Source organism: Artemia sp. Qi Xiang Cuo, chromosome 4 (assembly GCF_049724085.1).
Source record: "Artemia sp. Qi Xiang Cuo chromosome 4, ASM4972408v1, whole genome shotgun sequence".
NCBI classification, from domain to species: Eukaryota; Metazoa; Arthropoda; class Branchiopoda; order Anostraca; family Artemiidae; genus Artemia; species Artemia sp. Qi Xiang Cuo.
In genome coordinates, this window is record NC_142797.1 from 82,525,200 (window position 1) to 82,550,944 (window position 25,745).

At 37.6% G+C, this 25,745-nt stretch overlaps 1 protein-coding gene across 1 annotated transcript in view; it reads left to right on the plus strand.

Annotated features, from left to right (window-relative positions):
- The window catches only part of LOC148953521 (uncharacterized), a 113,941-nt gene that overhangs the window by 20,319 nt on the left and 67,877 nt on the right, over positions 1–25,745 (plus strand). Inside the window, exon 3 of the mRNA XM_089088581.1 lies at positions 3,449–3,632. Within this exon, the coding sequence (XP_088944707.1) occupies positions 3,449–3,632 (184 nt within the window). The remainder of the gene's footprint in view (positions 1–3,448; positions 3,633–25,745) is intronic.

Sequence of the window (25,745 nt, forward strand, 5' to 3'; positions counted from 1 at the left end):
TGGAGTAAAGCCAAGACAGGTATTCTGAGTGAGAGGTAAAGTTGACAACCCTTTTTCAAAATTGTAAAAAATGATTTAATTTCACTAGTTGATAGATAGTCTGTATCATCCATCGATCTTAGGGCCGAACTAAGGTAGATAAGCTTGGATTTAGGGTACTTAAAATTCGCGACATTTTAGCTATTGATTTTTTTCAGATATAACAGGCCCCTGAAAACGCTAATTGTTCTATCACCGAAATTTAGGCTGTCCTCAACTATGGTTTTTATGTAGTATTTTCGAATGGAAAAGTTAGCCGCTCCTTTCTTGGGAGTGCTGCACGTGGGTGTAAAACTGAATATTTGCTAAGCAAATATATTCAATTGCTCGTATATTTAGTGCCAAAATAGGGCCACTGGCAGGTTCTTCGAAATGTGTCAAAATCAACAGAATATATAACCACTATCGTTGTTTTAAACCACGTGACAGAGTGAAAATAATATGAAGGGTAGAAGATTTTCGCTGAGGGAGGGGAACATCGATGATTTGGGACGCAAATTCGTCCCTTAGGTGGAGGATCAAGGACCGTTTTAGGGGAGATAAGGGTTATAATATGAAAACGAATATATTTAGAAAAACATTTTTGATTTTACCGGTGAACCCTTGTGGGCCGATCTCAGGGGGGGGATCCCACCCTCCTCTTTCAGTATGGAAGGGCAAGTGCTTGACAAAATATATTTCATGCCCCAGATATCTGAACTTATCCGCATTTCCTTTTCTTTGATGTCTTTATTGTAAATAGGAAAGCCAGAGTTTTTTTTTCTTGTTACTTTAGACATGAATGGTTCTTATTCTTCCCTGAGAGAGGTAAACCACCTTGTAAGCTAAAAAAGAAGCAAAACAAAGGCATAAAAGAAGAAGCATCAGTGCTCTGAGCTAAGAGCATTGGCGGAAACAAACTCTATACTCTTTTTTTTTACTTGTGACTAAGCATCAGCACAGCTAATTGCGTGATGAGATTGCTGAAAATGTGACATTTTACTCGCACCGGAGAGTTGAGAATCTCTAATTCGACTTAGCTGAAAGGTTCTCTTTGCCAAATACTCATTTCATTCCCAAATATTCCAAAAAATTCTCATCGCCAAATTTTTATACTTTGGGCCAGAAGATTTGCCTCCAGAAAAACTTCAATCAGAGACAAACACAGGGGAAAATGCCTCTAAATTTGTGGTTACCTGTTATTCAAATAATCAATTTTTTTATTGAAGCCCCCAGGGATGTATGTTTATTCATGCCCCAAGGGCTGCAAAAAATTGGATTATGTGCAATAAAAGATCAGTGATTGTCAACATTTCTGTGTGCTAATTTTTTTTTACATGTATTTTGTTGGTTTTGTACGAGTCGGGACAAAAATTTTGTGGAAGTGTTCTAGTCTGTAAAACCGCTTTTCCTGGACACGGCCTTCAAAAAATCCTGCTTGCGTACCTAGTTCTGATGCTTTAAGCGGGCCTTTAGCCCCAACTATTTGAATTTTCACCTATCATAGTGTTACACATAATAATTGTTGTCTCTTTTTTAAGATCTCTTTTTAGCCCTAAAACCTGTTATTATAAGCTACCAAACTTCAGGGTATTACCAAAAACTCTATTTGGCTATTCAAGCCAAAGAACTACTTTAACTACGTAACATTGTTTGATAAATTGTGTAGTAAAACATCAGGTAAACTCTGGATCTTGCAATATTCATTTTATTTATGCCAGAAGCGTTGCTTTGTTAAGCAACGGGTTTCAGGTACCAGTGTCTTTTTTGTGGGAGGAGTTAAAAAGGGCGAAACCATATATAATGACAGACATATTTAAAAGCTAAATGTATCGCGTGGTTATTATAATCGATCCTATAAAAACTGGTTTCTGTTCGTCTGATTAGTATTCATGAAGTTCCTTATATTTGAATAATTCATTTAATTTTGCAATGCCTTGTTTGTTATTTATTCAGTTTAAGGGGTTTAACCTTGTCACGGTAAATATTTATACTTGGCATGGAACCAATAGCTTCTAATTGTCTTAGCCTGTTGCTTGGTGTTGGCAGTTCAATCAGGATCTTGTGCCAAAAAAAAGGGGGGGGGGGTGCTATCAAATCTTGGATTTCAACAAATTTGCTATGCTCTCATACGGTCATTAAATTTTGTATATAATTTGCCTATTCGTTGCGTTGAAAGGCATATCGCCACCACCTGAAAAAAAACTAAGCATGGGCGCAAATTGAGTATTATGAAGAAGTTTTGGGACATGATCTAATAGGTTTACTCTTTTTTAAAATAATAAAATTTACTTGAAAATTTGTTTCTTTTTGGTTTTCTTATCTACCTTTCTACAAGCTATTCAAATTCTTATATAATGTCTGTAGGGCAAAGGGTTGTGCCTTTCTGTTCTAGGGGCACAAAACCTGAAGCCTCAAACTCGGTCTGCCTTGGATTCTGTTTCCGTAGCTCCGTGTATTCAAAACTGATAATCTAAATCTCGTTTCAAGATTAGGGTTTAGGGGCGTTTTTTCACTCATCAATGTACTAAGATCTTACTTTTTTTTGTCAGAAAACGCTTAAAAGTGAAATCTTTGAACAAAGATCTTACATCTTTGGTCGTTTTTGTGCAAACGTCTTTCATCTTTCATCATTCTGCTCTGATCAGCGGTCTGAGAACAATGATGAGTAGATCATCCAAGTTCTCTCATCATTGTCCTATGTGACAAAACAGTGCCGGTCTTCACACTTTTTGCTAACATCAATGACCTGTAAGATCTTAGAAGTAAGATGAGTTAAAAGAACGGAAATCTTTGCAGAAAGATGTAAGATCTTAGATGTAAGATCTTAGTGCTAAAAAACGGGCCTTTTGTGAGTCGAAAAGGCATTTACTGAAAGGGAAGGGTTAATATTGGATTGTTGAATGCCCTTCATCTGCTTCAGAATTACTAATGAGTAATTTGTTTAATAAAATTCTGTTAAAAGTAATCGTATTTCCAAATGCAGGCTTTGGGTTGATTTCCAATTTCCAATGATAATACATGCTAATGGTTTCATTTTAGCGACCCCTCCTGCTGTAGGGGTCAAGGGCCCTTCCTTGTTTCCTTCTACCCAGAAAAATCTGTATATGGGGTACTCATGACATAAAAACTTGTTAATCATTGATCACAATGGCTTGATGTATATGCTCTTAAATGCCTTTGAATAGTTGAAAAATATCTCATGACGGTCCTACGCTTTCAATTTTAATTCTTAAAAATTTTCAATTTTTTCGGGTGGCAGGGATTTTTTAAACTTTTTAGTTTACTTGGAGACAAACGCTTGATAAAAAGAGCTTTTTAATATCCTCATCATTCTTACTTACCAAAGTACTTTAGCGCCTACAGTCCAGAGTATCTTCTTTAAAAAAGTATAAGTAGTGAAATTCAAAGTAGAACGTTTTTTTTACAGGGAGAGAGCAGTAGAAGCCCATCATCGTGAGCTTGAGCGCGTCAACGCTGCAAGAGAAATGGAACGTGTTGGGGTGGGTGATATGCGAGGCAGGGAAGAACGTATGCGTGACATAGCTGCTGAGCAGGCTGTTCAGCAACATTTTGAAGAATCTCTTAGACGTGCTGGTGCCAATCAGAAACAGGTATGTACATCACCCTTTTAATATGCTGCATTTAGGACTTACTTTAAACTATAAATACTTGGAATGAAAACTAACAGCGGAGCTTGTATGATGATGGGCTTAATTAGGACTCCTTGGGGGATCCGAAACCTACTAACTCTGATTGTAAGATGAAGAAAGACTTGTTTCAGATACTGTTCTATAAAGTAACGTGGCTGTTTTCAGATTAGGAATTTGCTGAGAGTTACCGACATTTACCGATTATAAAGTAAATTTCTTTTGTAAAAATAAAGTTCTTTCTCAGGCTTATTTATCGAGCCATCAACAGATGAAGGGGATATTTGGCAACTATGTTGCAAATGGCAAAGCTTTACTTACATATAGGAACATACGAAAACTTTCGTTTTGGGTGGGGAGTGCAATCTTGGAAAATACAAATAAGCTAATTATAAGGAAAACATAAACATAACTTTTTTGTCGCTATTTTATGTTAGTCGACGGAGGGAAATTCAATTTGTTTTGTAAATTAAAAGAAAAACCTACTTCAAGCTGAAGATCAATTTTTGTAAAATCTAATTGAAATATAAAACTCATTAAGTACACGCTGCAGTGAATAAAGTTCGGACTCTTAAATTAGTAGTCGGTATGTGATATTCAATAAGCTATATCATTTCTAACGAATGACCGAGTCTTCCTTTATTTATAACCTCTGTGCTAGTGTATAAGTTTGCCTGAATGCTCGACAGTATTAACAAGCCATGTGCTGAGAGGTCTTAGAATTTGCTGTTTATTCAGAAAATTTGCAGTCTGTAACTCGTTCAAGGTCGGGGGAAAATGTAGATACCCGTCTTACCTTACTGACCGTATTTCCAGTAAGCTCCGTGAAAAATGCAGTTTTATTCCGTTTTCAAGGGCAATATTAAGAGAAAGGTTGAGATGGCTAGGACACCTTCTGCGGATGAAGAATGCCAAAGATCGTCCTTTCTGGTCAACCATTTAGGGTCAAACGAAAAGCAAGTCGGTCATCACCGAATGGGGTGGGAGGAAGTCAGAAGGAAGGATTTAAGTGAAATTGGAATTCCTTGGGAAGTTGTTAAGAGGAAGTCTTTGAATAAATTGGGATGCAGGAGGAGCGTGCGTAGCTGTGTTGGCCTCGGGTGGCTTGGTACTGTTACGAGTTGTCAGCGCAGCAGTAGCAGTATTGTTAGTAGTTAATACATAGTTATTGACCATATTTCATAAATATATGGACTGCCCCAAAAGAGATCTTGGCCTCTTGGCATGCAGAAGTTTAATGTCAATTGTTTTAATTGGAATTTAAATTTGCAATAGAGAATACACAGGCTTTGTATCATAGTTCCTACGGTTACCAATAGTGGAAAAGCGAGAGAAGCAGTACAGACACCTTACTAGAATCATGTTGCATTGTGGGGAAAAATGTAGAAATAATTCTAGCACAAAGAGCGGCTTTAGGGAGGACACTACTGCTACTACTGCTAATAACATTACAACATCAAGCCGTTTGAGGCCAACCCAGCTGTGCACGCTTCTCCAATCCTCCACTCCAATATGTTCAAAGCTTTACTCTTAACCCCTTCCCATGAAGTTGTAGCTTCCTTTAAACCCTTTCTTATGCCCTCAGTCGATACCCTTCGAGTATGGTCTGCTCGTAGTTTGGCCCCTGATTATGTCCGAAAAAGTATAACTTTTTTAAACTTCAGTTCCTAATCTTAAAATATCCTTGACCCCACCCCTACAATTAAAAGACGAAAATAAATGCTGATAAAAGATAGGGCTGCCAGCTCTATCGCAAGTATTTAAATTAGGATGAGTCAAGAGATATTAATTGGGACTGTCAGTACTCACACTTGAAAAGGGGTAAAAAAACAACAAAAAAACAAAAAAAAACAGAGACAGGTATGCAAAGGTATGCATGTATGCAATGGTAGGAGGCATTCGGACACTTCAAAATATAATATTATTTATCATTGCCTTATAAATTACTATATTACTTATATGCTCTACCTGTATTAATTTTCTGAATCCTCCTAAGTATTTTTTCTGAGTACTTCCCTGCTCTGAGGCACACGCATCAAGGTTGGAGGTCTACAATTAAGGCCGTATCCTGAATTTTTTCGGGGTGGGGGGAGGGGGTATAAAAGAATTTTTTTTGGGGGGGGGATGTACAAAAAAACTTAAAAATGCATCAAAAATCCGTTTATATTCATTTTTATTACCCATAATGACGAACCCATTTGACCAACAAGATAAACCGCTGAATAGACCATAGCTGATTCCATTGAATTTCGAAATGAAAGACTATTTGCAGCTGAATCGGTTACCAAATGTTACAGAAGAGTTACAATACTATATTAGTATTACTACGCATGAAAAATTGGAAGGCTTCCATTTACTGAGGATCAAACTGATTTTCGAAACAAGGTGTTTCACCTGTGATTACAACACTCAAAAACCAGTATTCAGAGTAAAGTTATATGGTATATTTGTACAGGCGGTGTCATATGTGAAAGCATCTGATTCTAGTATGTTTTATGAATATGGATATGAATTGCAGTGGTTAAATTTTTGTGATTTCTTTTTGGTTTTGCTCAGTTTGGTAAAATTGTAGATGATGGACTCAATGCTATCTCGAAAAATACTTCTATTAAAAGAATGAAACTTTCAGGGAAAAAATCATAACCTAAATTATGTCTTTGGAATGTGTTTTCAAGCTCTCATCTCTACTCTTTCCTTAATTCCAAGGCTAAGAAAATAGCGTAGAAAACAGGTTAAGAGTACCTGTCTGAAATTTGGAAAAAGAATCCTTAATTTTGATTGGAGTCTGTTTTCTTTTACTATTCATTTTGAAAACGCAATCTAGTTATTTCGGTAGGATTTTGAGCCTTATTAGAATCTTTTTCAAATGTAAGGCACATTTTTCAAATTATTTAAAGCCCTATAAATCAGAGTTTACCAAAGCTGTGAGGCTGGAAACACTTTCGTTGGGCCTCCATTGTGCTGTTGGGCTATTTCTAAAAGTTTGGCTTTTGTAACAAAAATTTTTGTCCAAGTTTATTGTAGGTCAGTGCTCTTTGGAGGAGAAAGGGGTTGAGGCAGGCACTTCAAAAGTCCTTCCCTAGACATATTTTAGGCTCTGAAAATATTCCTGAAAGTTTCCTTCGCCTAACTCAATCACCTTAAAGACATTGAAAAGCCCCTTATCTAGGATTATACCCTCAGTATTTGTGTCAGCTGGCAGTTATTCATATTTCTTCCACCAATCCTAAAATAAGTAAGTTTTGCGAATGAGCGTTGGTAGGTCATTTATAGAACAATAGGCCTACTGGCAAATCGAGTCTATTGTGAACTTATGTATAACATGTTCTAATTTTCTTAAATATCAAACATATTAACTTGAACCTCCATATCTCGAATTATTCTTAATCTATTTCGGTAATCCCGTTTGTAGATACATTTTATTATCGAATGACTCTTTGTCATATTCTACACCATCATTAAATAAGAATTTAATTCAGATTATTACTATTGTAGTTTCAGTCACTTTTGCCCCTTCTGATTTGTTATATCTAGAGTTACTGTGTAGCCTGTAGAGTAGTTGTGAAACTTGCAAAATCATCACCGGATATTCAATCAAAAAAAAAAAAAAAAAAAACTTCTAAAATTCTTGCGCGTGAATGGTTTTGCCCAAGCCTAAAGAGTATACCTATAATTTTTTGTAATTTTTTAGGATAGTTTTAATAGTTACTCATGTGTGGCATCAATTCACGAACCTTTTGAGGGGGACAAAATGTATTTTTCTAAATTTGGGAGGGCTTTTCGACTTGGCTTTTTTTTCAATTGTTTCAATAAAAATACAAAAGAAGGTATTTTGAATGGAAATGTCCCCACAAATGTATTTTTGTTTATCTAAGTAGCAGGAGCAAAAACATAGTGGGCACATGCCCTCTCCGGCTCTTCTCTTAATTGATCCCACAGGTTTCCAAGGTTTCCTTAGGGACATGTTTGTTTTGAAGATTCGAAATAGAAAAACCGTATAAAAACCAGTCAGTCAGGCAGAATGAGCCACAAAAGCGCACTCAATTAAAAAAGAGGAAAGCTTATCAATGATCCCATTCCAAAAGATAATAACGTAAATAAGCCGCGTAAAATTTTTAACGGGATTAAGTCGATTTAGTCCTGAACTTCCACAAACAATATACTTTGTCAAGATGTTAACCTAGAGGAAAGTGTTAAAGAACAACTAAATTATGCGTCGTCAGTGTTGTCAATTGCCTGGTGTAAGATTAGAGTAGCCACTAAAGCGAAAATGGTCCCTCACCGCATTTTCATCACAGTGCTGATACTTTGTAGAACTGTTGGACTTCAGCCAGTGAAGTCCTTTAGAGTGAGATCGGAGTAAATCGTGAATCTTAATTTTTTCGAAAAATGGAGCTATTTTTGAAACGAAAAGGAATTATTCAACGCCATAGCATTCTTCTTGGCCTATGATGTTTTTTTTCGGCTGTCTTGGCATGGTTTTGCAGGACAACAGATATTTTCTGATCAGTTCTGTTATTCGACATAAAACTTTTAAATAGTCTGTTTCTCTGCTTTTGTATGGCAATATTCTCGTATAACTGAAGTGTCCGGGTAATAAACAACTTCTGAACGGAAAGGCGTCATAACATCTAACCGTCAGAACCGTCAGGGGTTAGTTGCCCTCAAATCACTTACGACTATTAAAAAGTGCGCTAGGCCTTTGAATTTCCTATCGAATGAGCCCTTTTTCAAGTTTCTACGACAAAGATTTCAATAAAAACTTAATGCCCCCATGGCATAATTTATAACCCTTGCCCTGAAGACTGTGAGGGAAGTGTCCTGATCAAAGGTATAATTTCCTGAACTTTAAACTGCGTGGAACAAAATGCCTATATCAAAATTTTGATTGGATGTGTTTGGGAAAATGGTGGGCGTGGAAGGGCTGTTATTTGCCTTCCAATCACTTTCGGCTATTAAAAAGGGCACTTGCCATTTCAGTTTCTACTCGAATGAGCCCTTTTTGAAGTTTCTACGACAACACTTTCTATAAAAACTTTATATTCCCCCAGGGCATAACTTACAATCCTTGTCCTGAGGGCTGTGAGAGGGTTGTCATCCTCAGAGACCTAATTACAGAACTTAAAAATACGTTGAATAAAATGGTTATCTCAAAATTTTGATTGGATGTGTTTCGGGAAATGGTGGGCGTGGAACGGGGGTTAGTTGCCTTCCAATCACTTTTAACTATTAAAAAGGGCACAAGCCACTCCAATTTCCAATTGAATGAGCCATTTAGAAGTTTCTACGACTGATTCTTTGATACGAGGTGCCCTTCTGTAAAGAAAAAAAATAATACATGATTCAAACATCGTTTTTATATGCGCTCGTGTCATAAATTAAAACCCTTGTCCTTAAGGGTGTGGGGGAGTGTCCTCCTCAAAAACATATTTTCCATCTGCAAATCAACTACCCTGAACAAAATGGCTATCTCAAAATTTTGATTGGATGTGTTTGGGGGAATGATGGGTGTGAGGGGGGGGGCTAGGTGCCCTCCAATGACTTTTGACTATTAAAAAGGGCACTAGCCCTTATAATTTTCAATCGAATTAGCGTTTTTTGAAGTTTCTAAGACAATGCCTTCTATAAAAAAAAACTTATATGCCCCCAGCGCATAATTTACAACCCTTGCCCAGAGGGCTGGGGGGGAGTTTTCTCCTACAAATCATAATTTATATCTGGAAATCAACTACGATGAGCAAATTAGATATCTCAAAATTTTGATGGGAGGTGTTTCGGGAATTGGTGAGCGTGGAAGGGGTGTTAGTTGCCTTTCAATCACTTTCGACTATTAAATAGGGCACAAGCCACTCCAATTTCCAATTGAATGAGCCGTTTTCGAAGTTTCTACGACAACTTTTTCAATACGAAGTAACCTGCTCTAAAGAAAAAAAAAATCATAAATAATACATTGTGCCAAAATCATTCTTATATGCCTTCAGGGCATAACTTAAAACCCTTGCCCCAAGGGTTGTGGGGGAGTGTCCTCCTCAAAAACATATTTTCTATCCGGAAATCAACTAAGCTGAAAAATGGCTATCTCTAAATTTTGATTGGATGAGTTTGGGGGAATTATGGGTGTGGGGGGGGGTCTAGTTGCCCTCCACTTACTTTCGAATATTAAAAAAGGCACTAGCCCTTTGAATTTCCAATCGAATGAGCCTTTTTTGAAGTTTCTACGACAACGCCTTAAAACCTTATGCCCCCAGGGCATAACTTACAACCCTTGCCGTGAAGGCTGTGGGGGAGTGTCCTCCTCAAAAACATAATTTCTATCTGGAAATCAGCTACGCTGAAAAAAATGGCTATCTCAAAATTTTGATTGGATTTGTTTCGGGAAATGGCGGGCTTGGAAGGGGTTTTAGTTGCCTTCCAATCACTTTCGACTATTAAAAAGGGCACAAGCCACTCCAATTTCCAATTGAATGAGCCCTTTTTAAAGTTTATGCGACAACTTCTTCGATACGAAGTGCCCTGCTCTAAAGAAGAAAAAATAATACATTGTGCCAACATCGTTCTTATATGCCCTCAGGGCATAACTTAAAACTCTTGCCTCGAGGGTTGTGGGGGAGTGTCCTCCTCAAAAAATATATTTTCTATCTGGAAATCAACTACGCTGAACAAAATGGCTATCTAAAAAATTTGATTGGATGTGTTTGGGGGAATGATGGGCGTGGAGGGGGGGGGCTAGTTGCCCTCATCACTTTCAACTATTAAGAAGGGCACTAACCACTCCAATTTCCAATCGAATAAGCCCTTTTCGAAGTTTCTACTACAACTCCTTCGATAAGAAGTGTCCGGTTATGGATAAAAAAAAGAAGAAATAATACATCGTGCCAACGTCGTTCTTCACTGAGGCAGCGCTATTGTGCTGCCTATGATATACTCGTGTAACTGAAGTGTTCCGGTAACAAACAACTTCTGAATAGGAAGGCGTCATAACATCTAACCGTCAGGACCACTAACGTCAGGACATCGACAAAATTCGTCATAACATCTACAAAAAAATCAGTCACTAACCGTCATAACATCTAAAATTTTAAAACTAGTTTTTTGGGGTTTAGGGGGGAAAAGGTACCTAGGTTAGGTTACTTATTTAATATATGCTTTGCTTTACCCCCACCCCTGATCTGCAAATATATAGCCGAAATTTGTTTCTAAACTATTATATAGCCTACTTATTACTATTATATAAACTTATAAATTTTTGGTCGATGTCCGGACGCGTCGATGTCCAGACGTGTCGATGTCCTGATCGTTAGATGTTATGTCATTTAGTGCTTGTGACGGCTAGACGAAATGGTAGCGCTCCCTTCTGAATCATATACGCTCGTAAAATTTTAGTTTACGCCTGATTTTGCCATCCTGTTTTGAATCTATGTAAACTGAGTCCATAATACAGCTGAAGAAAGTTTTTCAGCTGCCAATTGAAACACTGTCAGCAATCATGGTGCTGCCTGTCAACAGACTATCATATATTCATATTTATATAAAACTTTTTCGCATGCTGACCAAAGGTCTGCGTAGCGCAGGTAGGCCTACCGATCTCCTGATTCAATTCCTTGGGTTGGGAGTGCAATGCGTGGTCGGGGGCATATCATCCGACGCTTTTCTTGTCCCCCCCGCCCAAGATTTCTCCAGGTGCCCATTTAGAGCTGGGTCGACTCTGGATGAGCTTTCAGTGTCACACCAGTAACCCCCGTTCCAAACCAAATAACCAGCGACACCAGGACTCGAACCCCTGACCTCAGGATTTCAAGTCCGGAGCGCTAACTACTTTGTATATATATAATAATATATATATATATATATATATATATATATATATATATATATATATATATATATATATATATATATATATATATATATATATATATATATATATATATATATATATATATATATATATATATATATATATATATATAGTTTTTTCTTAATTCATTTCCAGAATTGCGTTCATTTAGAGGTGTTAAAAAATTGTGGTCAACTTCTTAGGGAAACAATGATCATCAATTTATAAATATTTATATAGTACCTGCGCATTTTATGGGCATTTCTAAAAAGTCAAGTTTGGTTAATGCTAATGAAATAAAATAGGATGAATATATTATAGTTTATAAACAAATTTGGGCTGTATATTTGCAGATTAGGGGTGGATGGGTGGTGGTTAAAGCATTGCATATATTAAATACTTAACCTAATCCAGGTACCTCCCCCCTAAACCCCAAAAACAACAGTTTAAATATCGTAAACTTAATGTAAACCACGCTATGCTTTCCATTACTTTATAGCGGTGTCTTGAATTAACCCGTCAAAAACGGGTTTTTCGTGACTGATTTCCTTGTAACTGCCCATATCATGCTCAAGTACCGTTTATATCCTGCACTCTGAACAAAGGAGCTAAGAAAAAACCATTTGGGTATTTTTGACACAATAATACATCCCCTGCAAAAGTTTTTGCTTTTTAAAAATTATGGTGACAATTCGACGTTTTTAGGACCATAATGTCAGTAGTAACGTTTTTGCTAAACGCAATGAAAACATTTTGAATGGTATGTCCGTAGCAATCTTGTGCGTAGCTGAATAATATGGATTCCTTTTGCTCTATTCATGATCGGCATCTCCCACCTTGTCTTACGTAGATACGTTGCTCTAAAGCACCCTTTGGGAGCTAAGGAAAAAACCCATTTTGTTTGGTAGTTTATCCTCAGCAAGATTTTAAGCGATCTGGAGGGTTGTTATGTCTCTCTTTTGACCAATATTGTTAAGCTAGATAATTGGGTGCTCAAACTGAGTCCTAGGGATCTCAGCCCCATCTCTCCTTAAAAGTTAATAATTTTGGTGCTATTGTTTCCAGGTAAGAACTGTGTTACTAATCCTGTGTCAAGCTTGTAATGTTTGGCAAAGTTTTCCTTTAGCAAATATTTGGCATTTGGTTTTAAGGTTATTGAGCTCTGAAGGTAATAAAAGAGAGGAAAAGACTTATAGTTTACCTAAGGCAAGATGGCTGTTTTATCTCGAATAACTGCACTATTTCCACAAATTGTGCAAGATAAAGCTGAAACAAGATAAGAGAAAATGAAGTCAGTGAATAAAAACAAGATGCACAATCTCTGTAAGGGATAAACGAGGGGCGTCCAATTTCTACCACTTGGCGTACATCTCAGAACGCCACATGTACCGCCACTCTTGGCACAGATTCCGCCACGCTTTACTTGTACCATCTGATGTATGTTAATTCGCACCCGTAGTACCTTCTTGGGAACAAATCAATCTAACCTGAATGGAAATTAACAAATTCCTTGCTGAAAGAAGAAACAGAATAAAGAAGTAAAACTTTGAAACTTGAAGAAAAAAAACTCAATCCAGCAGATTTTGCGATTGGGTACTAAAGTCGGGAGTGTGTGAGAGCTTGGCTCTTGCTTTTTGGGGACCGTTAGTAATGTCATGGCAGAAAGTCTTCTGGTTGAATTATGATCGTGAACGGAATATGATGAACTTGTTTGATTTGGTTTTTTAAGTGCTTTGTCATGCAGTCAGAGTTAGACGCATCACAGAAAGAGTTTAAGAAAGGTTCCTGTTGGTGATTTTACAAGGTTCAGGCTTGCGCCATAAACACTTAAAATGGAATTTTAGTAAAAATATTGTAATCCATTCTAACAGAGTTGCAAGTGTTGTTTTATATAGTATTCATAAGCTCATTTTTAAAGAAAATAATATGACCAAAAGAAAATATAGGGGCACAAAAGAAGACTGAAAGTCCGTTCAGACTCTGAAAGTCCAGTACCAGTAAGCAGTCGCGTGCATAGGGATGAATCTTGCCAGGGTAGGGGAGACGCATTCAAGAAAAGGCAAAAATTGGCGAAAAATAGAAGAAATTATTAGGCAAGTATCAGGGTCTTAGGGCTTGCAGCTTCCCCCTCCTTTTTTCTCAGGTGACTATCAATAGACAAAGGAAGTCTCTGTCTTTTTTTTTTAGCAAGAGGTAACATTCTATATCGCTTCATGTACGGCTTAAGAAAAGATACTGGACTGGAGACCTGGACGCAGAACTAAGTGTACACTTAATCATAAGCTGAAGGGTCGGCTTATGACCCTTCGTCTACAAGAAAACTTCTGCATCTACAAGAAATATTCAAAAACTTCTGTTTTTGAATATCGTTCAGTTGCAGAAATTTTGTAATGGTGTTTCTTATTTTCGTCTTAAAGTGAAAAAAAAACATAATGATTTGTCTAATTAGTTGGTACTCCCAATTTCAGTTCGCCCATTATTGTCAAATTTCACTTTTTTTGTTCTGATGCAATTAACGTCACACAGGACTATAGGAAGTAGTTTTTTTTTCAGAGAATGTGTTTAAGGATAATTTTGTTTATTTTTTTATAGTTAAAATTAATTGATTTCCGTTAGTAACCTTGGTGAAACCGCATTCTATGCCCAAGGATATTTTACATTGTTTAGGCTTAAATGTATTTCATACTTGCTTGAAGTCTGCCCGGTTGTTTTAATGCGCTTAAAATCATTTTGTATTTCATTTATTAGTAAAGAACAAAACTGCAGTAAGATAAAGACTTGTTTCATGTTTGTAAAGCGCAAAAAAACTAAGTTGCACTATACTACTGCTACTACTATTACTAACAACTCACCGCAGCACCAAGCCGCCTGAGGCCACAACAGCTACGCACGCTCCTCCTCCACCCCAATCTATTCAAAGCCTCCCTTTTTACACTCGCCCACGAAGTTCCCATATCCTTTAAATCTTTCTTTATGACGTCCTCCCACCCCAGACGGGGACGACCTGCATTCTGTTTAGCCCTAGATGGTTGGCCGAAAAGAACAATCTTCAGCAATCTGTCATCCTAAGTTGCACTATGATATATTTTTTTTTGGTACTTTTGTCTTATAGCCATCACACTCAAGATCTTGTATCGCAAACGTGATAAATAACCGGTTTTCATGGTCTTTATACCATACAATATTGGCTTTGGCTTGGTGGGAAACCACATTATAGCTATATTTTAATTAAATATTTATTTGGTATTTTGGTTAGGTTAGTTTAGGTTACGTATTTAATATAATGCGGTCTGGTCGGACCCTTTCCATAATTCTTTGTTGTAGTTTCCATAATTTTGTTGATGAAGTATTATATTTTCGTCATATTTTGTTTGATTTCATTAGCATCAACCAATCTTAACTTCTCTACACAACTTAAGTGTGGTGGCTATAAGACGCAAGTACCAAACACTTCATTGATAAGTTATTTTAGGATTAGATCCATATATCCCTATATTATTCATTAGATTTACCAATTTTACGTCATTTATGAAATAGCAAACATTTATCCGCATTAACTTCCTCTGTTTGTGCCTGCTATTAGGAACTTGGAAGCAAGCAAACGTCTAGGAGCTAGTGAATGTGAAAAGAGGGGCCCAACTAAAAAAGGGGCAAGCTCTAAGGAAAAAAATAAAATTGTATCTTAAGAATCATAAAACTGAGAATCTATTGGGGAGGGAGTGATTGGCGCAAAGATTACGTTATGCACGTTCCTGTTTAGAAGACATGGGACGATTGGGGTATATAAGGCGAACATTGCTTAGGAGCCCCAATAAACTATCAAACATAGGTGTATGTCACCAAGACTTTCAACCGAAACATTTTCTGGAGAAATGAATTTTAACGTGTCGCAAAAAGCCATTTTTTAGCCCATTTAGGGCTATCCATCTTTCGTAGGTCTATTCCAGAATTCCACTGGGATTTGCCCTCGTAGATTTGCCTCGTAGATACCCCACTCCTTGTGCTTATGAATGTCCATAATCATATGTGCACAAAGACAAGAGGATTCCCCCGCTTCAATATTGGTCCAAAGTTTTTTTAAAAAGAAAATTAGGCCTAACAACACATGTCAATTTGACACAACCCCACCCCATATTCCTGGTTGTTTGCACCAATGACCATACTGTTAGATAACAATTCAGAAACTTGTAGCTATCCCTGAGTTTGGCAAGGGCGGATGCAGGATTTTTTAGGAGGAGGGGGCGCAAAATAGGTTGATCTGATAAACTTGCATTAGGAGTAAGTTTAATTAACGCAAACTTGCGTTAATTACGTGATTACACTACTTCAGACTACGGTAGGGGGCCTGCATCCCCCCACCCCCTGGATCCGCCACTGGAGGTTGGCTATTAGCACTCTCAGTTAGCATGCAGCTATTTTCGAATTTATTATAGCGCTGCCTAAGTAAAGAACGATGTTGGCACAATGTGTTATTTATTTGTTTGTTTTAGACCAGGGCACTACGTATCGAAGGAGTTGTCGTAGAAAACTTGAAAAGGGCTCATTCGATTGGAATTTGGCAGGGCGTGTGCCCTTTTAAATAGTCGAAAGTGACTGGAAGGCTGCTAACACCCCTTTCGCGCCCACCATTTCCCCTAACACATCCAATCAAAATTTTGAGATAGCCATTTTGTTCAACGTAGTTGAAAGATCTGGAAATTATGTCGTTGTGGAGGACACTCCCCCCACAGCGTTTTCGTAAAAACTTCAAAAAAGCCTCATTTGATTGGAAATTGAGAGGGCCATTATCCTTTCTAACAGTCGACGGTAATAGGAGCAAGCCTCCGGAGGCACGCCGGAGGCATATTCCAAAGGGCACAACATGTAAATATATACAGCTTGCCTGTTATTCGGTATCTGTCGAATATTTCAGCACCTTCAAAAGCGATCTTTTAAAACTTTGAAAAAATCATTTTCGGGTTTATTTGGCAAGGAAAAGACCCCCCAAGACTGAAAACAACTGACATGTACCTAAAAAAGAAGAACGGAGGACTACAAGTTGTTGATATTCATGCAAAAACTAGGTAACCCTACGATGGCACTGATGGTGTCACTTTTTCCTATTAGACATGCAGCGTTGCCACCGACTCAAAAATAAATTCCGATTTTTCTTCAGAAAAAATCCCAAAATTTCAAAAAAAAATCCCGGAACACGGTTTTTAAGTTATACAACATAGGGCTGCGCGGTGATGACGTAAAAAGCAAGGTGCGAAATTCAAAGTACCGTCAAACGTGGTTTTTAGTTGTAACTAACAACTGATTGTCAATATTCCTAGCATTATTTCGACGTGAAAGTGAAAACGTTCTGGTGGATTAGTAGGATCTACGTCAAATATTTTAGGCCAAAACAATTCGGCAAAGTTCCGAAAAAACGTGTCTACGCATTCATGTTTCATCCTTATTTGAATTTCCAGCCCAAGAATTGACGTTACGCTTCGCAGCCCTATTCAATATGACTTGACCAGCGGTAAAAGTTGCCTTTTATCACGTCTTCACACGTCCCTTTCCCTTTTATCATACCTTCTTTTCTGTTTAGTGGCTGTGCCAAGACGCACCCTTGGATCTCGGATTCTTAATTGTACTAAAAAAAAGGAATCTGCTGCTGGAGAAAAAGAATCTGGAAGACACACAGATCCCTTTTTCCCGAATGTACTTAGAATCCAACTTTCTTGGTATTAAACACAGGCCTTTGGTTATTTGAAGAGAAAACTGTAAAGCAACAGTCAGAAAAACTGTTACTACCGAGTTATTAGTAAAAAGCGCTAAGTAAAGCAACCAACTAAAAAAAATAACTAGTTCCTCAGATATTTATTGGTACGTTTCAGTAATCATCTCGATAATCACAGCTCAAATGGCAACCCTCAAAAACTGGGCAAATGAGCTTCAGTAAATCAAACTAAGCTCGGTTAGCACAAGTATAAACAGCCTTCTACTGAGCATAACAAGTTTCCCGGTGATATTCATTACTTCCGCTTCCCTAGATCTTGGAATGCATTTGAGACTTATAAAATTATATCAAGAACTCAAGCAAATGGGGGACGGGGGGCACACGCACTTGAACTGGAAGGACCAGCCCAGCCGTGGGTGGCCTCCTCGTCTGTAGGAGACATGGTTCAAGATTCTGTTCAGTTCTGTGCCCTCATGCACGTCGGTTATTTTTGGTTTTTTGTTGATGGGTTGGTTGTTTTTTGTTTTTTTTTTCTTTGTTGATTAAGGTTGGTCGTAAAAAGGGCTGAAAAAAAAAGAAGGAAAAAAGTGCCACCGCAAAAATGGGTTTCTTGTGGACGGAGGACGCCGAGTCTACGGGAGAGCAAATAGTTTTTTTTTTTGTGTTAAAAAACGTTGAAGTTGTAAGAGTAAGCCTTTTGGAAGACCACCTTTAAAATTTGAATTCGTATTAGTAAAAATTTACGGATATGAATTTGAAGAAATTTAAGTAAAAACGCCACCAGAAAAGCGTCTCCTATAGGGGGAAGGACACCCCGGAACGGGGGGAGTGATAGATATTTGGCAAGAAAAAAGTTAAATGGTAGTGGGCCTTCATGTCCACTAATACATTGACTGGTATATAATAATTTTTTTTTTTTAAGTTTAGGTGATATGATAATGCTTTAAGTTGTAAGATTTATATGTGTTTTTATTAAAATATAACCGAGTGGAGAGGAGGAGGGGAGGAAAAAAAAATGACAACTACCTCTGATAAATGTTAAACAAACTTCCTTCTGTTGACACACTGAACCTGGTGATGGTGGTGGTTATGGTCTTGAGGTCAGTTTTGGGTTTAGGTGCCATTTTTAACATGATGATTGCGATGCTGACGAGACATCAAAAAAGTGGAACCCTTTCTTCTAGATAAATGAATTCAGCTTTGTGAAGACGTCTAAGTCAAAGCAAAAGACAACGTTGGTGCCGATTTCCATAGAAACGGGTTCTGCTGAATGCATGATATACAGGCTGGAGTCACAGTAACCCTGGTCTACAAATGCGTCAGTTAATGTGAGATCAGCATTCAGCCGGAACCCCCGGCACAGAATTCCTATGTCGTCAGGGAACGGCATCGCCATATTCTGCGTGTCAACAGAGTGGCATCTTCGCCCAGATAAGTAGCCAAACTGTTTGACCCGCCCAACTATTACTCCCTTTCCCCTGCCAACCGGTCTGTAAACGCACCATTCCCCGATACGCAATTCCTATTTCACACCGACCTCTGCATTGGTTTGTGACGACTCACGTAGCCCTACTCGTCGGCCCTGGACCATCACCCATTTTAATCGGTCGATGATCAGCTTCTCAGAACTTTCCCTCATAAGCCACAACGGCGTGGATTTTTTTATTGGTGTTATGGAGCAGTCTGAAGTCTAGACAAGACAAAAACTAGAATTCTTCATATTCATCACAGGCTCACTAAACCCAATTTTTCTCAACTTGGTGTTTCACACAGTGAGCAATCACTGGCAAATCTTCAAATGCAAGCAAATGTTGACGGCATATTCTTACCAAAATTACCCCTTATTAAGTCATTTTCCTTGTGTTTTCTATAATTATACAAACTTTCTTGTGTTCTAACAATTGCACTAATTGCTAATAAACAAAAACATATTTAAGATCTCCATAAAAAGCCGATTCTTATATTGAATGTTATCAATAGTTAGGCTCTTGTACTTTTTTTATTGACAAGGATCGTTATTTACTTACCATTCATTACTTTTGATATTGTTTTTTTTTTTGTTTTTTTTTTGTTCCAACCAAATCATATATACGAAAAATTTTTGGAAAATTGGTTATGAGTTAATCAGTCATAAATTATAAATTACATTTTCCTTATTGTGGGTCAGAATCCACTGGCAGGCATCCAACAATGGGGCAACAAACATTTTTTCCATGGTTTTTACCTACTCTGCTTTTCCTTTGCTTTCCTTATAATTACTTTATAGTCCCAAATTTCTAGGGGGAAATGCCCCCCCCCTGCCCTTCCTTGCCGGCATGCATGACGTAGGCCACAATATTAAGTTTCTCGTATAAAGTTGAGACAAATTTCGATTTTTCAGGTTTATTGTGATGATTTTCATCTTCTATTTTCGCCAGTTGTTGGTATCGCTAATTTCGGCAATTTGTTGAAAGATTTCTTATCCGAACTGAACATTATAATAACAAAATTATCTTAATTAATTACGTTCAAAAAGTTTCTACCTAATGGTAGATCATTCAGTATAACTCCCTCTCTCCAAATTCCAAGATATATCGCTAGACTATGCCCTTTTTTTTTTTTTTTTTTCAAGAAAGTTATTTGGTAATAACAAACAGCTGGAGCACCAGAATCACCCTGTATTTAGATACCCTTCCTCTAGGCCTAGCCTATATTTACACAGCATGGTATAGCCTGTTATTTAAGCAGGCTGGACCCCCCCCCCCCACACAAAAAAACTATCACTTGCCCTAACTCTATACCTATGCTTGGCTTACCTAAAATTTGGTTCCTCTTTATCTGGGCCCTTCATATCAGCAAAATTACATCGGAATAATTTCAGACAACGGCGAGAATCAGTGTTGCCAGCTTCTGGTGCGAATTCCCTGTTAAGTCTAAAAAAATCCCTAATTTTTGAACAAGCAACGAGGCCGGGTGTCTCGGAGGCAGGCCGGAGGCACGAAGGAAGGGACACCTGCGACGGTCAGTTATTAGCCCCTCGTAACTAAAGAACAAATGACAATAATTCTATAGCATAAACACAGAATTAAAGATTTCAAAATCTCCACAAATCATTTTTTGTGGAAATAATAACGAATAATTGGAGAACTGTTTCGTTATTCTTTGTTTGTATTATAAGATAAGCTTTCTGTTCCAATCCTTTGTTGTTCCAAACCATAGACAGATGTTACACTTAGGGATTGTATTAAAACACCTGATTCAGCTTTCACTGTTGCCAAGAGAAACATGACCCTAAATCTGCTCTATTGCCAAATTGTTCAATAAAAACGAACATCTTTAAAGGAAGAAGAGCTATATATAGACATAGGATGTTGAAGTTGATATTTTCCTTTGGACGGAAAAAATTGAATTTTTTTTACAACAAAAGAATGAAAGAGACAAAGAAACAGCCTATGCACTAAAAAAAATTGCGTCATTCGCGGCACTTTTTTAAGAATATGGTAAATGTTTGGTATTTAAACCAAATAGAGGGAGGGATAGAGGGATTCGTATTTGTGATAAGTTCCAAGTACATTTCTTTGTCGCCTGAAAATGCACTATTTTCATGTGAGAAGAAGTTCTCTGCCCCGCTCCTCCTTCTGTGTTTGACTTATAAGCATGCATCATTTGGGCCCATAATCAATAATACATTTATATTAAAAATAACCCAAATATATTAATTTTTGGTACTTGTTTAGAATCCGGCCAACACGCGACAAGGGAAGTTTGGTTAATGCCAATTAAATAAAACAAAGTATGATAAAAATATATTAGTTCAGAAACAAATTTGGGCTATATATTTGCGCATTAGGGGGTCGGGGTGGGGTGCGGGTAAAGCATAACATATATTAAACACTTAACCTAACCTAACGTAAAGAATACGGCATTGGACTTTACAGTCCCTACCGGCGGTGCTGATCTCCGTTTCTTTGCTTTCAGCCAGGAAGTGTAATGAGGGGTTGGGGCCAACCATCCTGTACTTTCGCACATCATTCCTATTTACCTTCCCCAGATTTCTCCGGGTAGCCTACCCATTTATTGCTGGGTCGACTCAGGCTGAGCTTACACACACCACTGATCCTCGTCCCAAACCAAATAATTGGATACGCAAGGATTCTAACCCTCGCCCTCTCGGACAAAGCATCTTAAATCCAGTGCACCAATCCACTCGGCTAGGACGGCTTTTACCTTGGGCCTTTCACATGCAAAGCGAACCTAACCTAGCCTAGGTACCTTTTTTTCCCCCTTTAACCCCAAAAAAGCTGAGGTTTAAATTTTTGTCACGAAGTGAGCAATGCCTGACTAGACTTCGAAAACCTGTTTTTCATATAGCATCTTCGAGATTTCGATGTGATCTTTCTCGCGTGTTGCCCGGATTCTAAACAAGTGTCCAATTTCCTTACGAACTTTCCGAGGTCGGGTGAATTTGCTTACCGATCATTGAACTGAAGTCTCCGTAAATATTGTTCAAAAAAGCAGCAGAAACTGTATCACAGTTTTTATTCCAATTCCATTTCCATTTCCCGATTGGGACTAAGAGAGCAGCAATCCTTTATAATCCGGAAGATTCACGTTCTTGCGGTTTTTCTGGACTTGATACTTCTTGGATGAGAACAGATGAAGCTTCTTGATTCAAGTGCACATTAATAATGTAGTTTTAACAAAATGTCTGGACAAGATCGATGTGTTGTCTCCAGTTCTTGCCGCAATTGTCCAGCTCTCGTTGGGCTCGTTTTCTTCTTCTGGGGAAAGGAATAATTTTTGATATCTCGAACGATCGTAAAAATATCGACATTTGAGGGATGAGGAAGATGACTAAAAGACCCGTCAGACAAGCTTAACCATGCTCCTTTTGTTGTTTATTTTTCCTTTCTTTCCCTATTTTTTTTTTTATTTTAAACCAGAGAAGACAAATTTTTTAATTGCCATTTCCTGGATTTCAGTATAGCATACAATTTATCGTCACGCTTTGCCCGTTTCTCTATGTTTTAAGTTTTAAGTATGATAAAAATATATTAGTTCAGAAACAAATTTGGGCTATATTTTTGCGCTTTAGGGGGTCGGGGTGGGGTGCGGGTAAAGCATAACATATATTAAACACTTAACCTAACCTAACGTAAAGAATACGGCATTGGACTTTACAGTCCCTGCCTCCAGTTGTAAAAGGTATTTTTTGGCCACGTGATTGCTGTAGAAGTTGTAAGATCCATGGCGGGACGATAACCTCCGAGACAGTTTCGAATGGTTGTTGATTCCCTGGGCAAACTGATGTTTGGCGCCCTTTGTAAAAAGATATAGAAACATTTTCACGAGGAAAAACAAAGAAATAGAATTAGCACAAATAGCCCCTTTCCCTTCAAATTTAGTTTTTACGCCTGGAATTTCAGAAGTCACTCGGAGTGGGCATGGAACGAGGAGTGCGTCTTTGCCAATCATACAGAATGAAACTCCTCGCAGGACTTGCATTTCAACAAGGTTTACCCTTCTACTAAAATGTATCTTTGAAACCCCTGTTTTAACTAGACTATTTGCATAATTTTTAGCCACAAATGCGCAGTTTTGACGTTTGGGGGGGGGGGGAGGGTGAAGGTAAGACGATTTTCCCCCAGGAAATCAAAAAAAAGAAAAGAAAAAGAAAACGGAATTAATTATATGCCATGATATTAAAAATTGAATTCTAAGGTTTATTTTCACCAATCTTTGAGCACGACAGACTGCAAAGCTTGAGATTTACTATGAATTTTGCAAGGGGGTGAATGTAATTCCTCAAAGAAGTGAATATTTATAAATTGTGTATTATTATGTGTATACAGTATTTTACAAAGATCCCATTAGCGGCACTTGAACACTTCCTAGTTAGGGACATACGTGGGGGGTTTCTTGAGTCCCTTTCCCCTAAATTCAGTGGAATTTTTGGTTGAAGTGAAAAAAAGAACAATATTTCGTCATTTAATTTGGCTGAAAGCCAAATTAAGAAACTTAAACTAATGCTCTTTCGAAATCAAATCCAGAATTAGACAAATTTTGACTGTGATAAGCACTGGAGCTGTTCAGAGCACTATGGCTAATAAGTTTATTAATTGTGATCAGAAATGGACTGAGCTAGTAATTCTTTTATTATCCCCCCGCCCCCTCTAGGAAAAAAAAATCCTGAGTACGCGCCTGCTTCCTAGGGAGGATTTTCAACTTACTATCTCTTTTGTTTGCATATTCTGTGAGTACCACTTTAACTCTTGCAAAATGAATTACCAATTTTAAATTGAGAGGCTTGATAACTACTTATGAACCTGACCACTGAACAGCTATAATTAAATTGAATTGCAAAACCTGAGTGTCATTGTCCTCAACTTTCACTGAATTTTGCCCATCCGTGAATTGTTGCGGTTTGTTTGGTCATTATTATTTAAGGTTTTTTTTTTCCTTTGTGTTGATTCCCTTGAAAACGCCTCTTGATTGCCTTTTATACGATCTTTTGAATGAATAATTAGTTTTGAATTGGTGCATTTTATTGACTTGCCGTTTGAAAGATATCCGTTATGCCATAGGCTATAACGTTTAAAAGACTACTACTATTCAAACTGAAATCTTGTGGGATATTAGAAGATTTGTTGGTACTTGTCCATTATCACAGTTCATATAATTATCCAGTATGATCATTCCCTATCTCACCCATTATAAATACCCGGACCGGGATGCGAGTGCTCCAGAGAACGTAGAAACATAAGCGGCGTCAGATCTTTTCATGGGTAGATAAGTCAGACACGAAACAATCGGAAACAACCGGAAACCCGCTATTAATAACTGCACGAAGAAGTGGGAGGAGCTTTTTGTTCGCACCGAGAACGAAGACCAGAAATGATCTGCGATAATCTCACTGGATAATTATATGAACTGCGTCCATTATTCAGAAAACACCTAGAATTTGGATCTGCAATATCAAAGAATAACTGGTTGATTGTTTTCTGTACTCGGAGAGAATTAGCTTCGGCTCAGTGGAAAACCACATTGTAGCTATATTTTAATTAAATATTTAGATGGTATTTTAGTTAGGTTAGGTTACATTTTACATGCAGGCCCGCCATATTTACCCCCCCCCCTCTAATGTAAAAATACACAGCCCAAATTACATACATCCTATCTTATCTCCCGTGCGCCTCGGTTGCTTCAACCAGTGTACCTGTAAGTTGAATCAACTTGGGTGTTTTCTGAATAATGGACAAGTACCGATTTTTTAAAATTTAGGTGGGGGGGGGGGTATGGGTGTATGTATTCGAAGCTGTATTGTCAGGCTCTCGTCTCAAAAATCTTTCCATGGGCTCGAATATTCTTTGAGGGAAAATATTGAAAAACGAGTAGAAATTTTGTTTTCCTTTTACACTGTTCAAAAACCTTCTTTTTTTCAGGTAATAAATAAAAGTCCGAATATTCCAGCTTCATATCTGGGAGTCTTTATCAATGGGGAAAGGGGGAGGAAAAAACCAAAGTAGCTTAAACAAATTATCAAAACAAACTTACATATATAAAAAGATGAAAAAAAGAAAAAAAACTTAACACAGATGATATAGAAGAAATAGCCCGAACAATGAAAGAATCTCGAGTTTTCCAGGACACCCCCCCCCAAAAAAAAAAAAACACCTTGTAACAAAGTATTTTTTGTTTGCTGTTTTTGGTATGTTTGCTCAATGTTGCTCAGTTGTTGTATCTTCAGCGAAGTTGTTTTTAATCAACCCTAGTACGATAATTTACACAATACAATCTGATATCTATCTGCTTTCATATTTAACTTTTTTTTTATTTCCAGATAGTCTAAAAATACCCTATTTATGCGGAATAAAAAATATTTTGCAGGTAATCGGTTTGTTTTCTCATAGAAGAGATTAAAACACCTTTTCATGAATACTTTACTTAAATGTAACACGTAGCCAAACAGACACGAACGTGGGGTTTTGTTTGGAAGGGTGGGGGGTAAACCTTCGGAAAGAGTCAGGGGCAGTTTTATGTAAAATATAAGATCCTATTGGTAAAATCTCAACAATATATTTTTTTTGGTTCCACAGGCTTGAGCCAAAATAGTTTCTCCCTTGCGAATGAGCCCGCATAGAATTATAGCTTATTGTTTCAATTCCCAAAATCCGATGTCTAAAAAAAATCGCAGGGGTTTAAAAAAGATTCGTGAACAAAAAAATTGTTTTCCTGTTTTTTTCCTACTTTCGTACGAGCAGAACATATTTTTTCGGGGCGGGGTTTACAGTGGTTAACCCTCCCCTTGAAGCCTATTATGTGGCGTCTGAAAAGTTACCTTAGAAAATCTGGTACTTTAATGAGACAAAATGAGGTAAATTTGTGGGAAAAAATTGCCAAAGCAGTAAAAGTCCCGAAAACAATTTTGATTCCGGAAACGTAATGCAAATTTTGGTTCTTAGATTATAAAGCTTGTTGTGAAAATTAGCTTATCCGAAAAAAAAACCGCTAAAAACGGAAAAAAACGTTACGTTGTTTGATTTTTTCTTCAAGC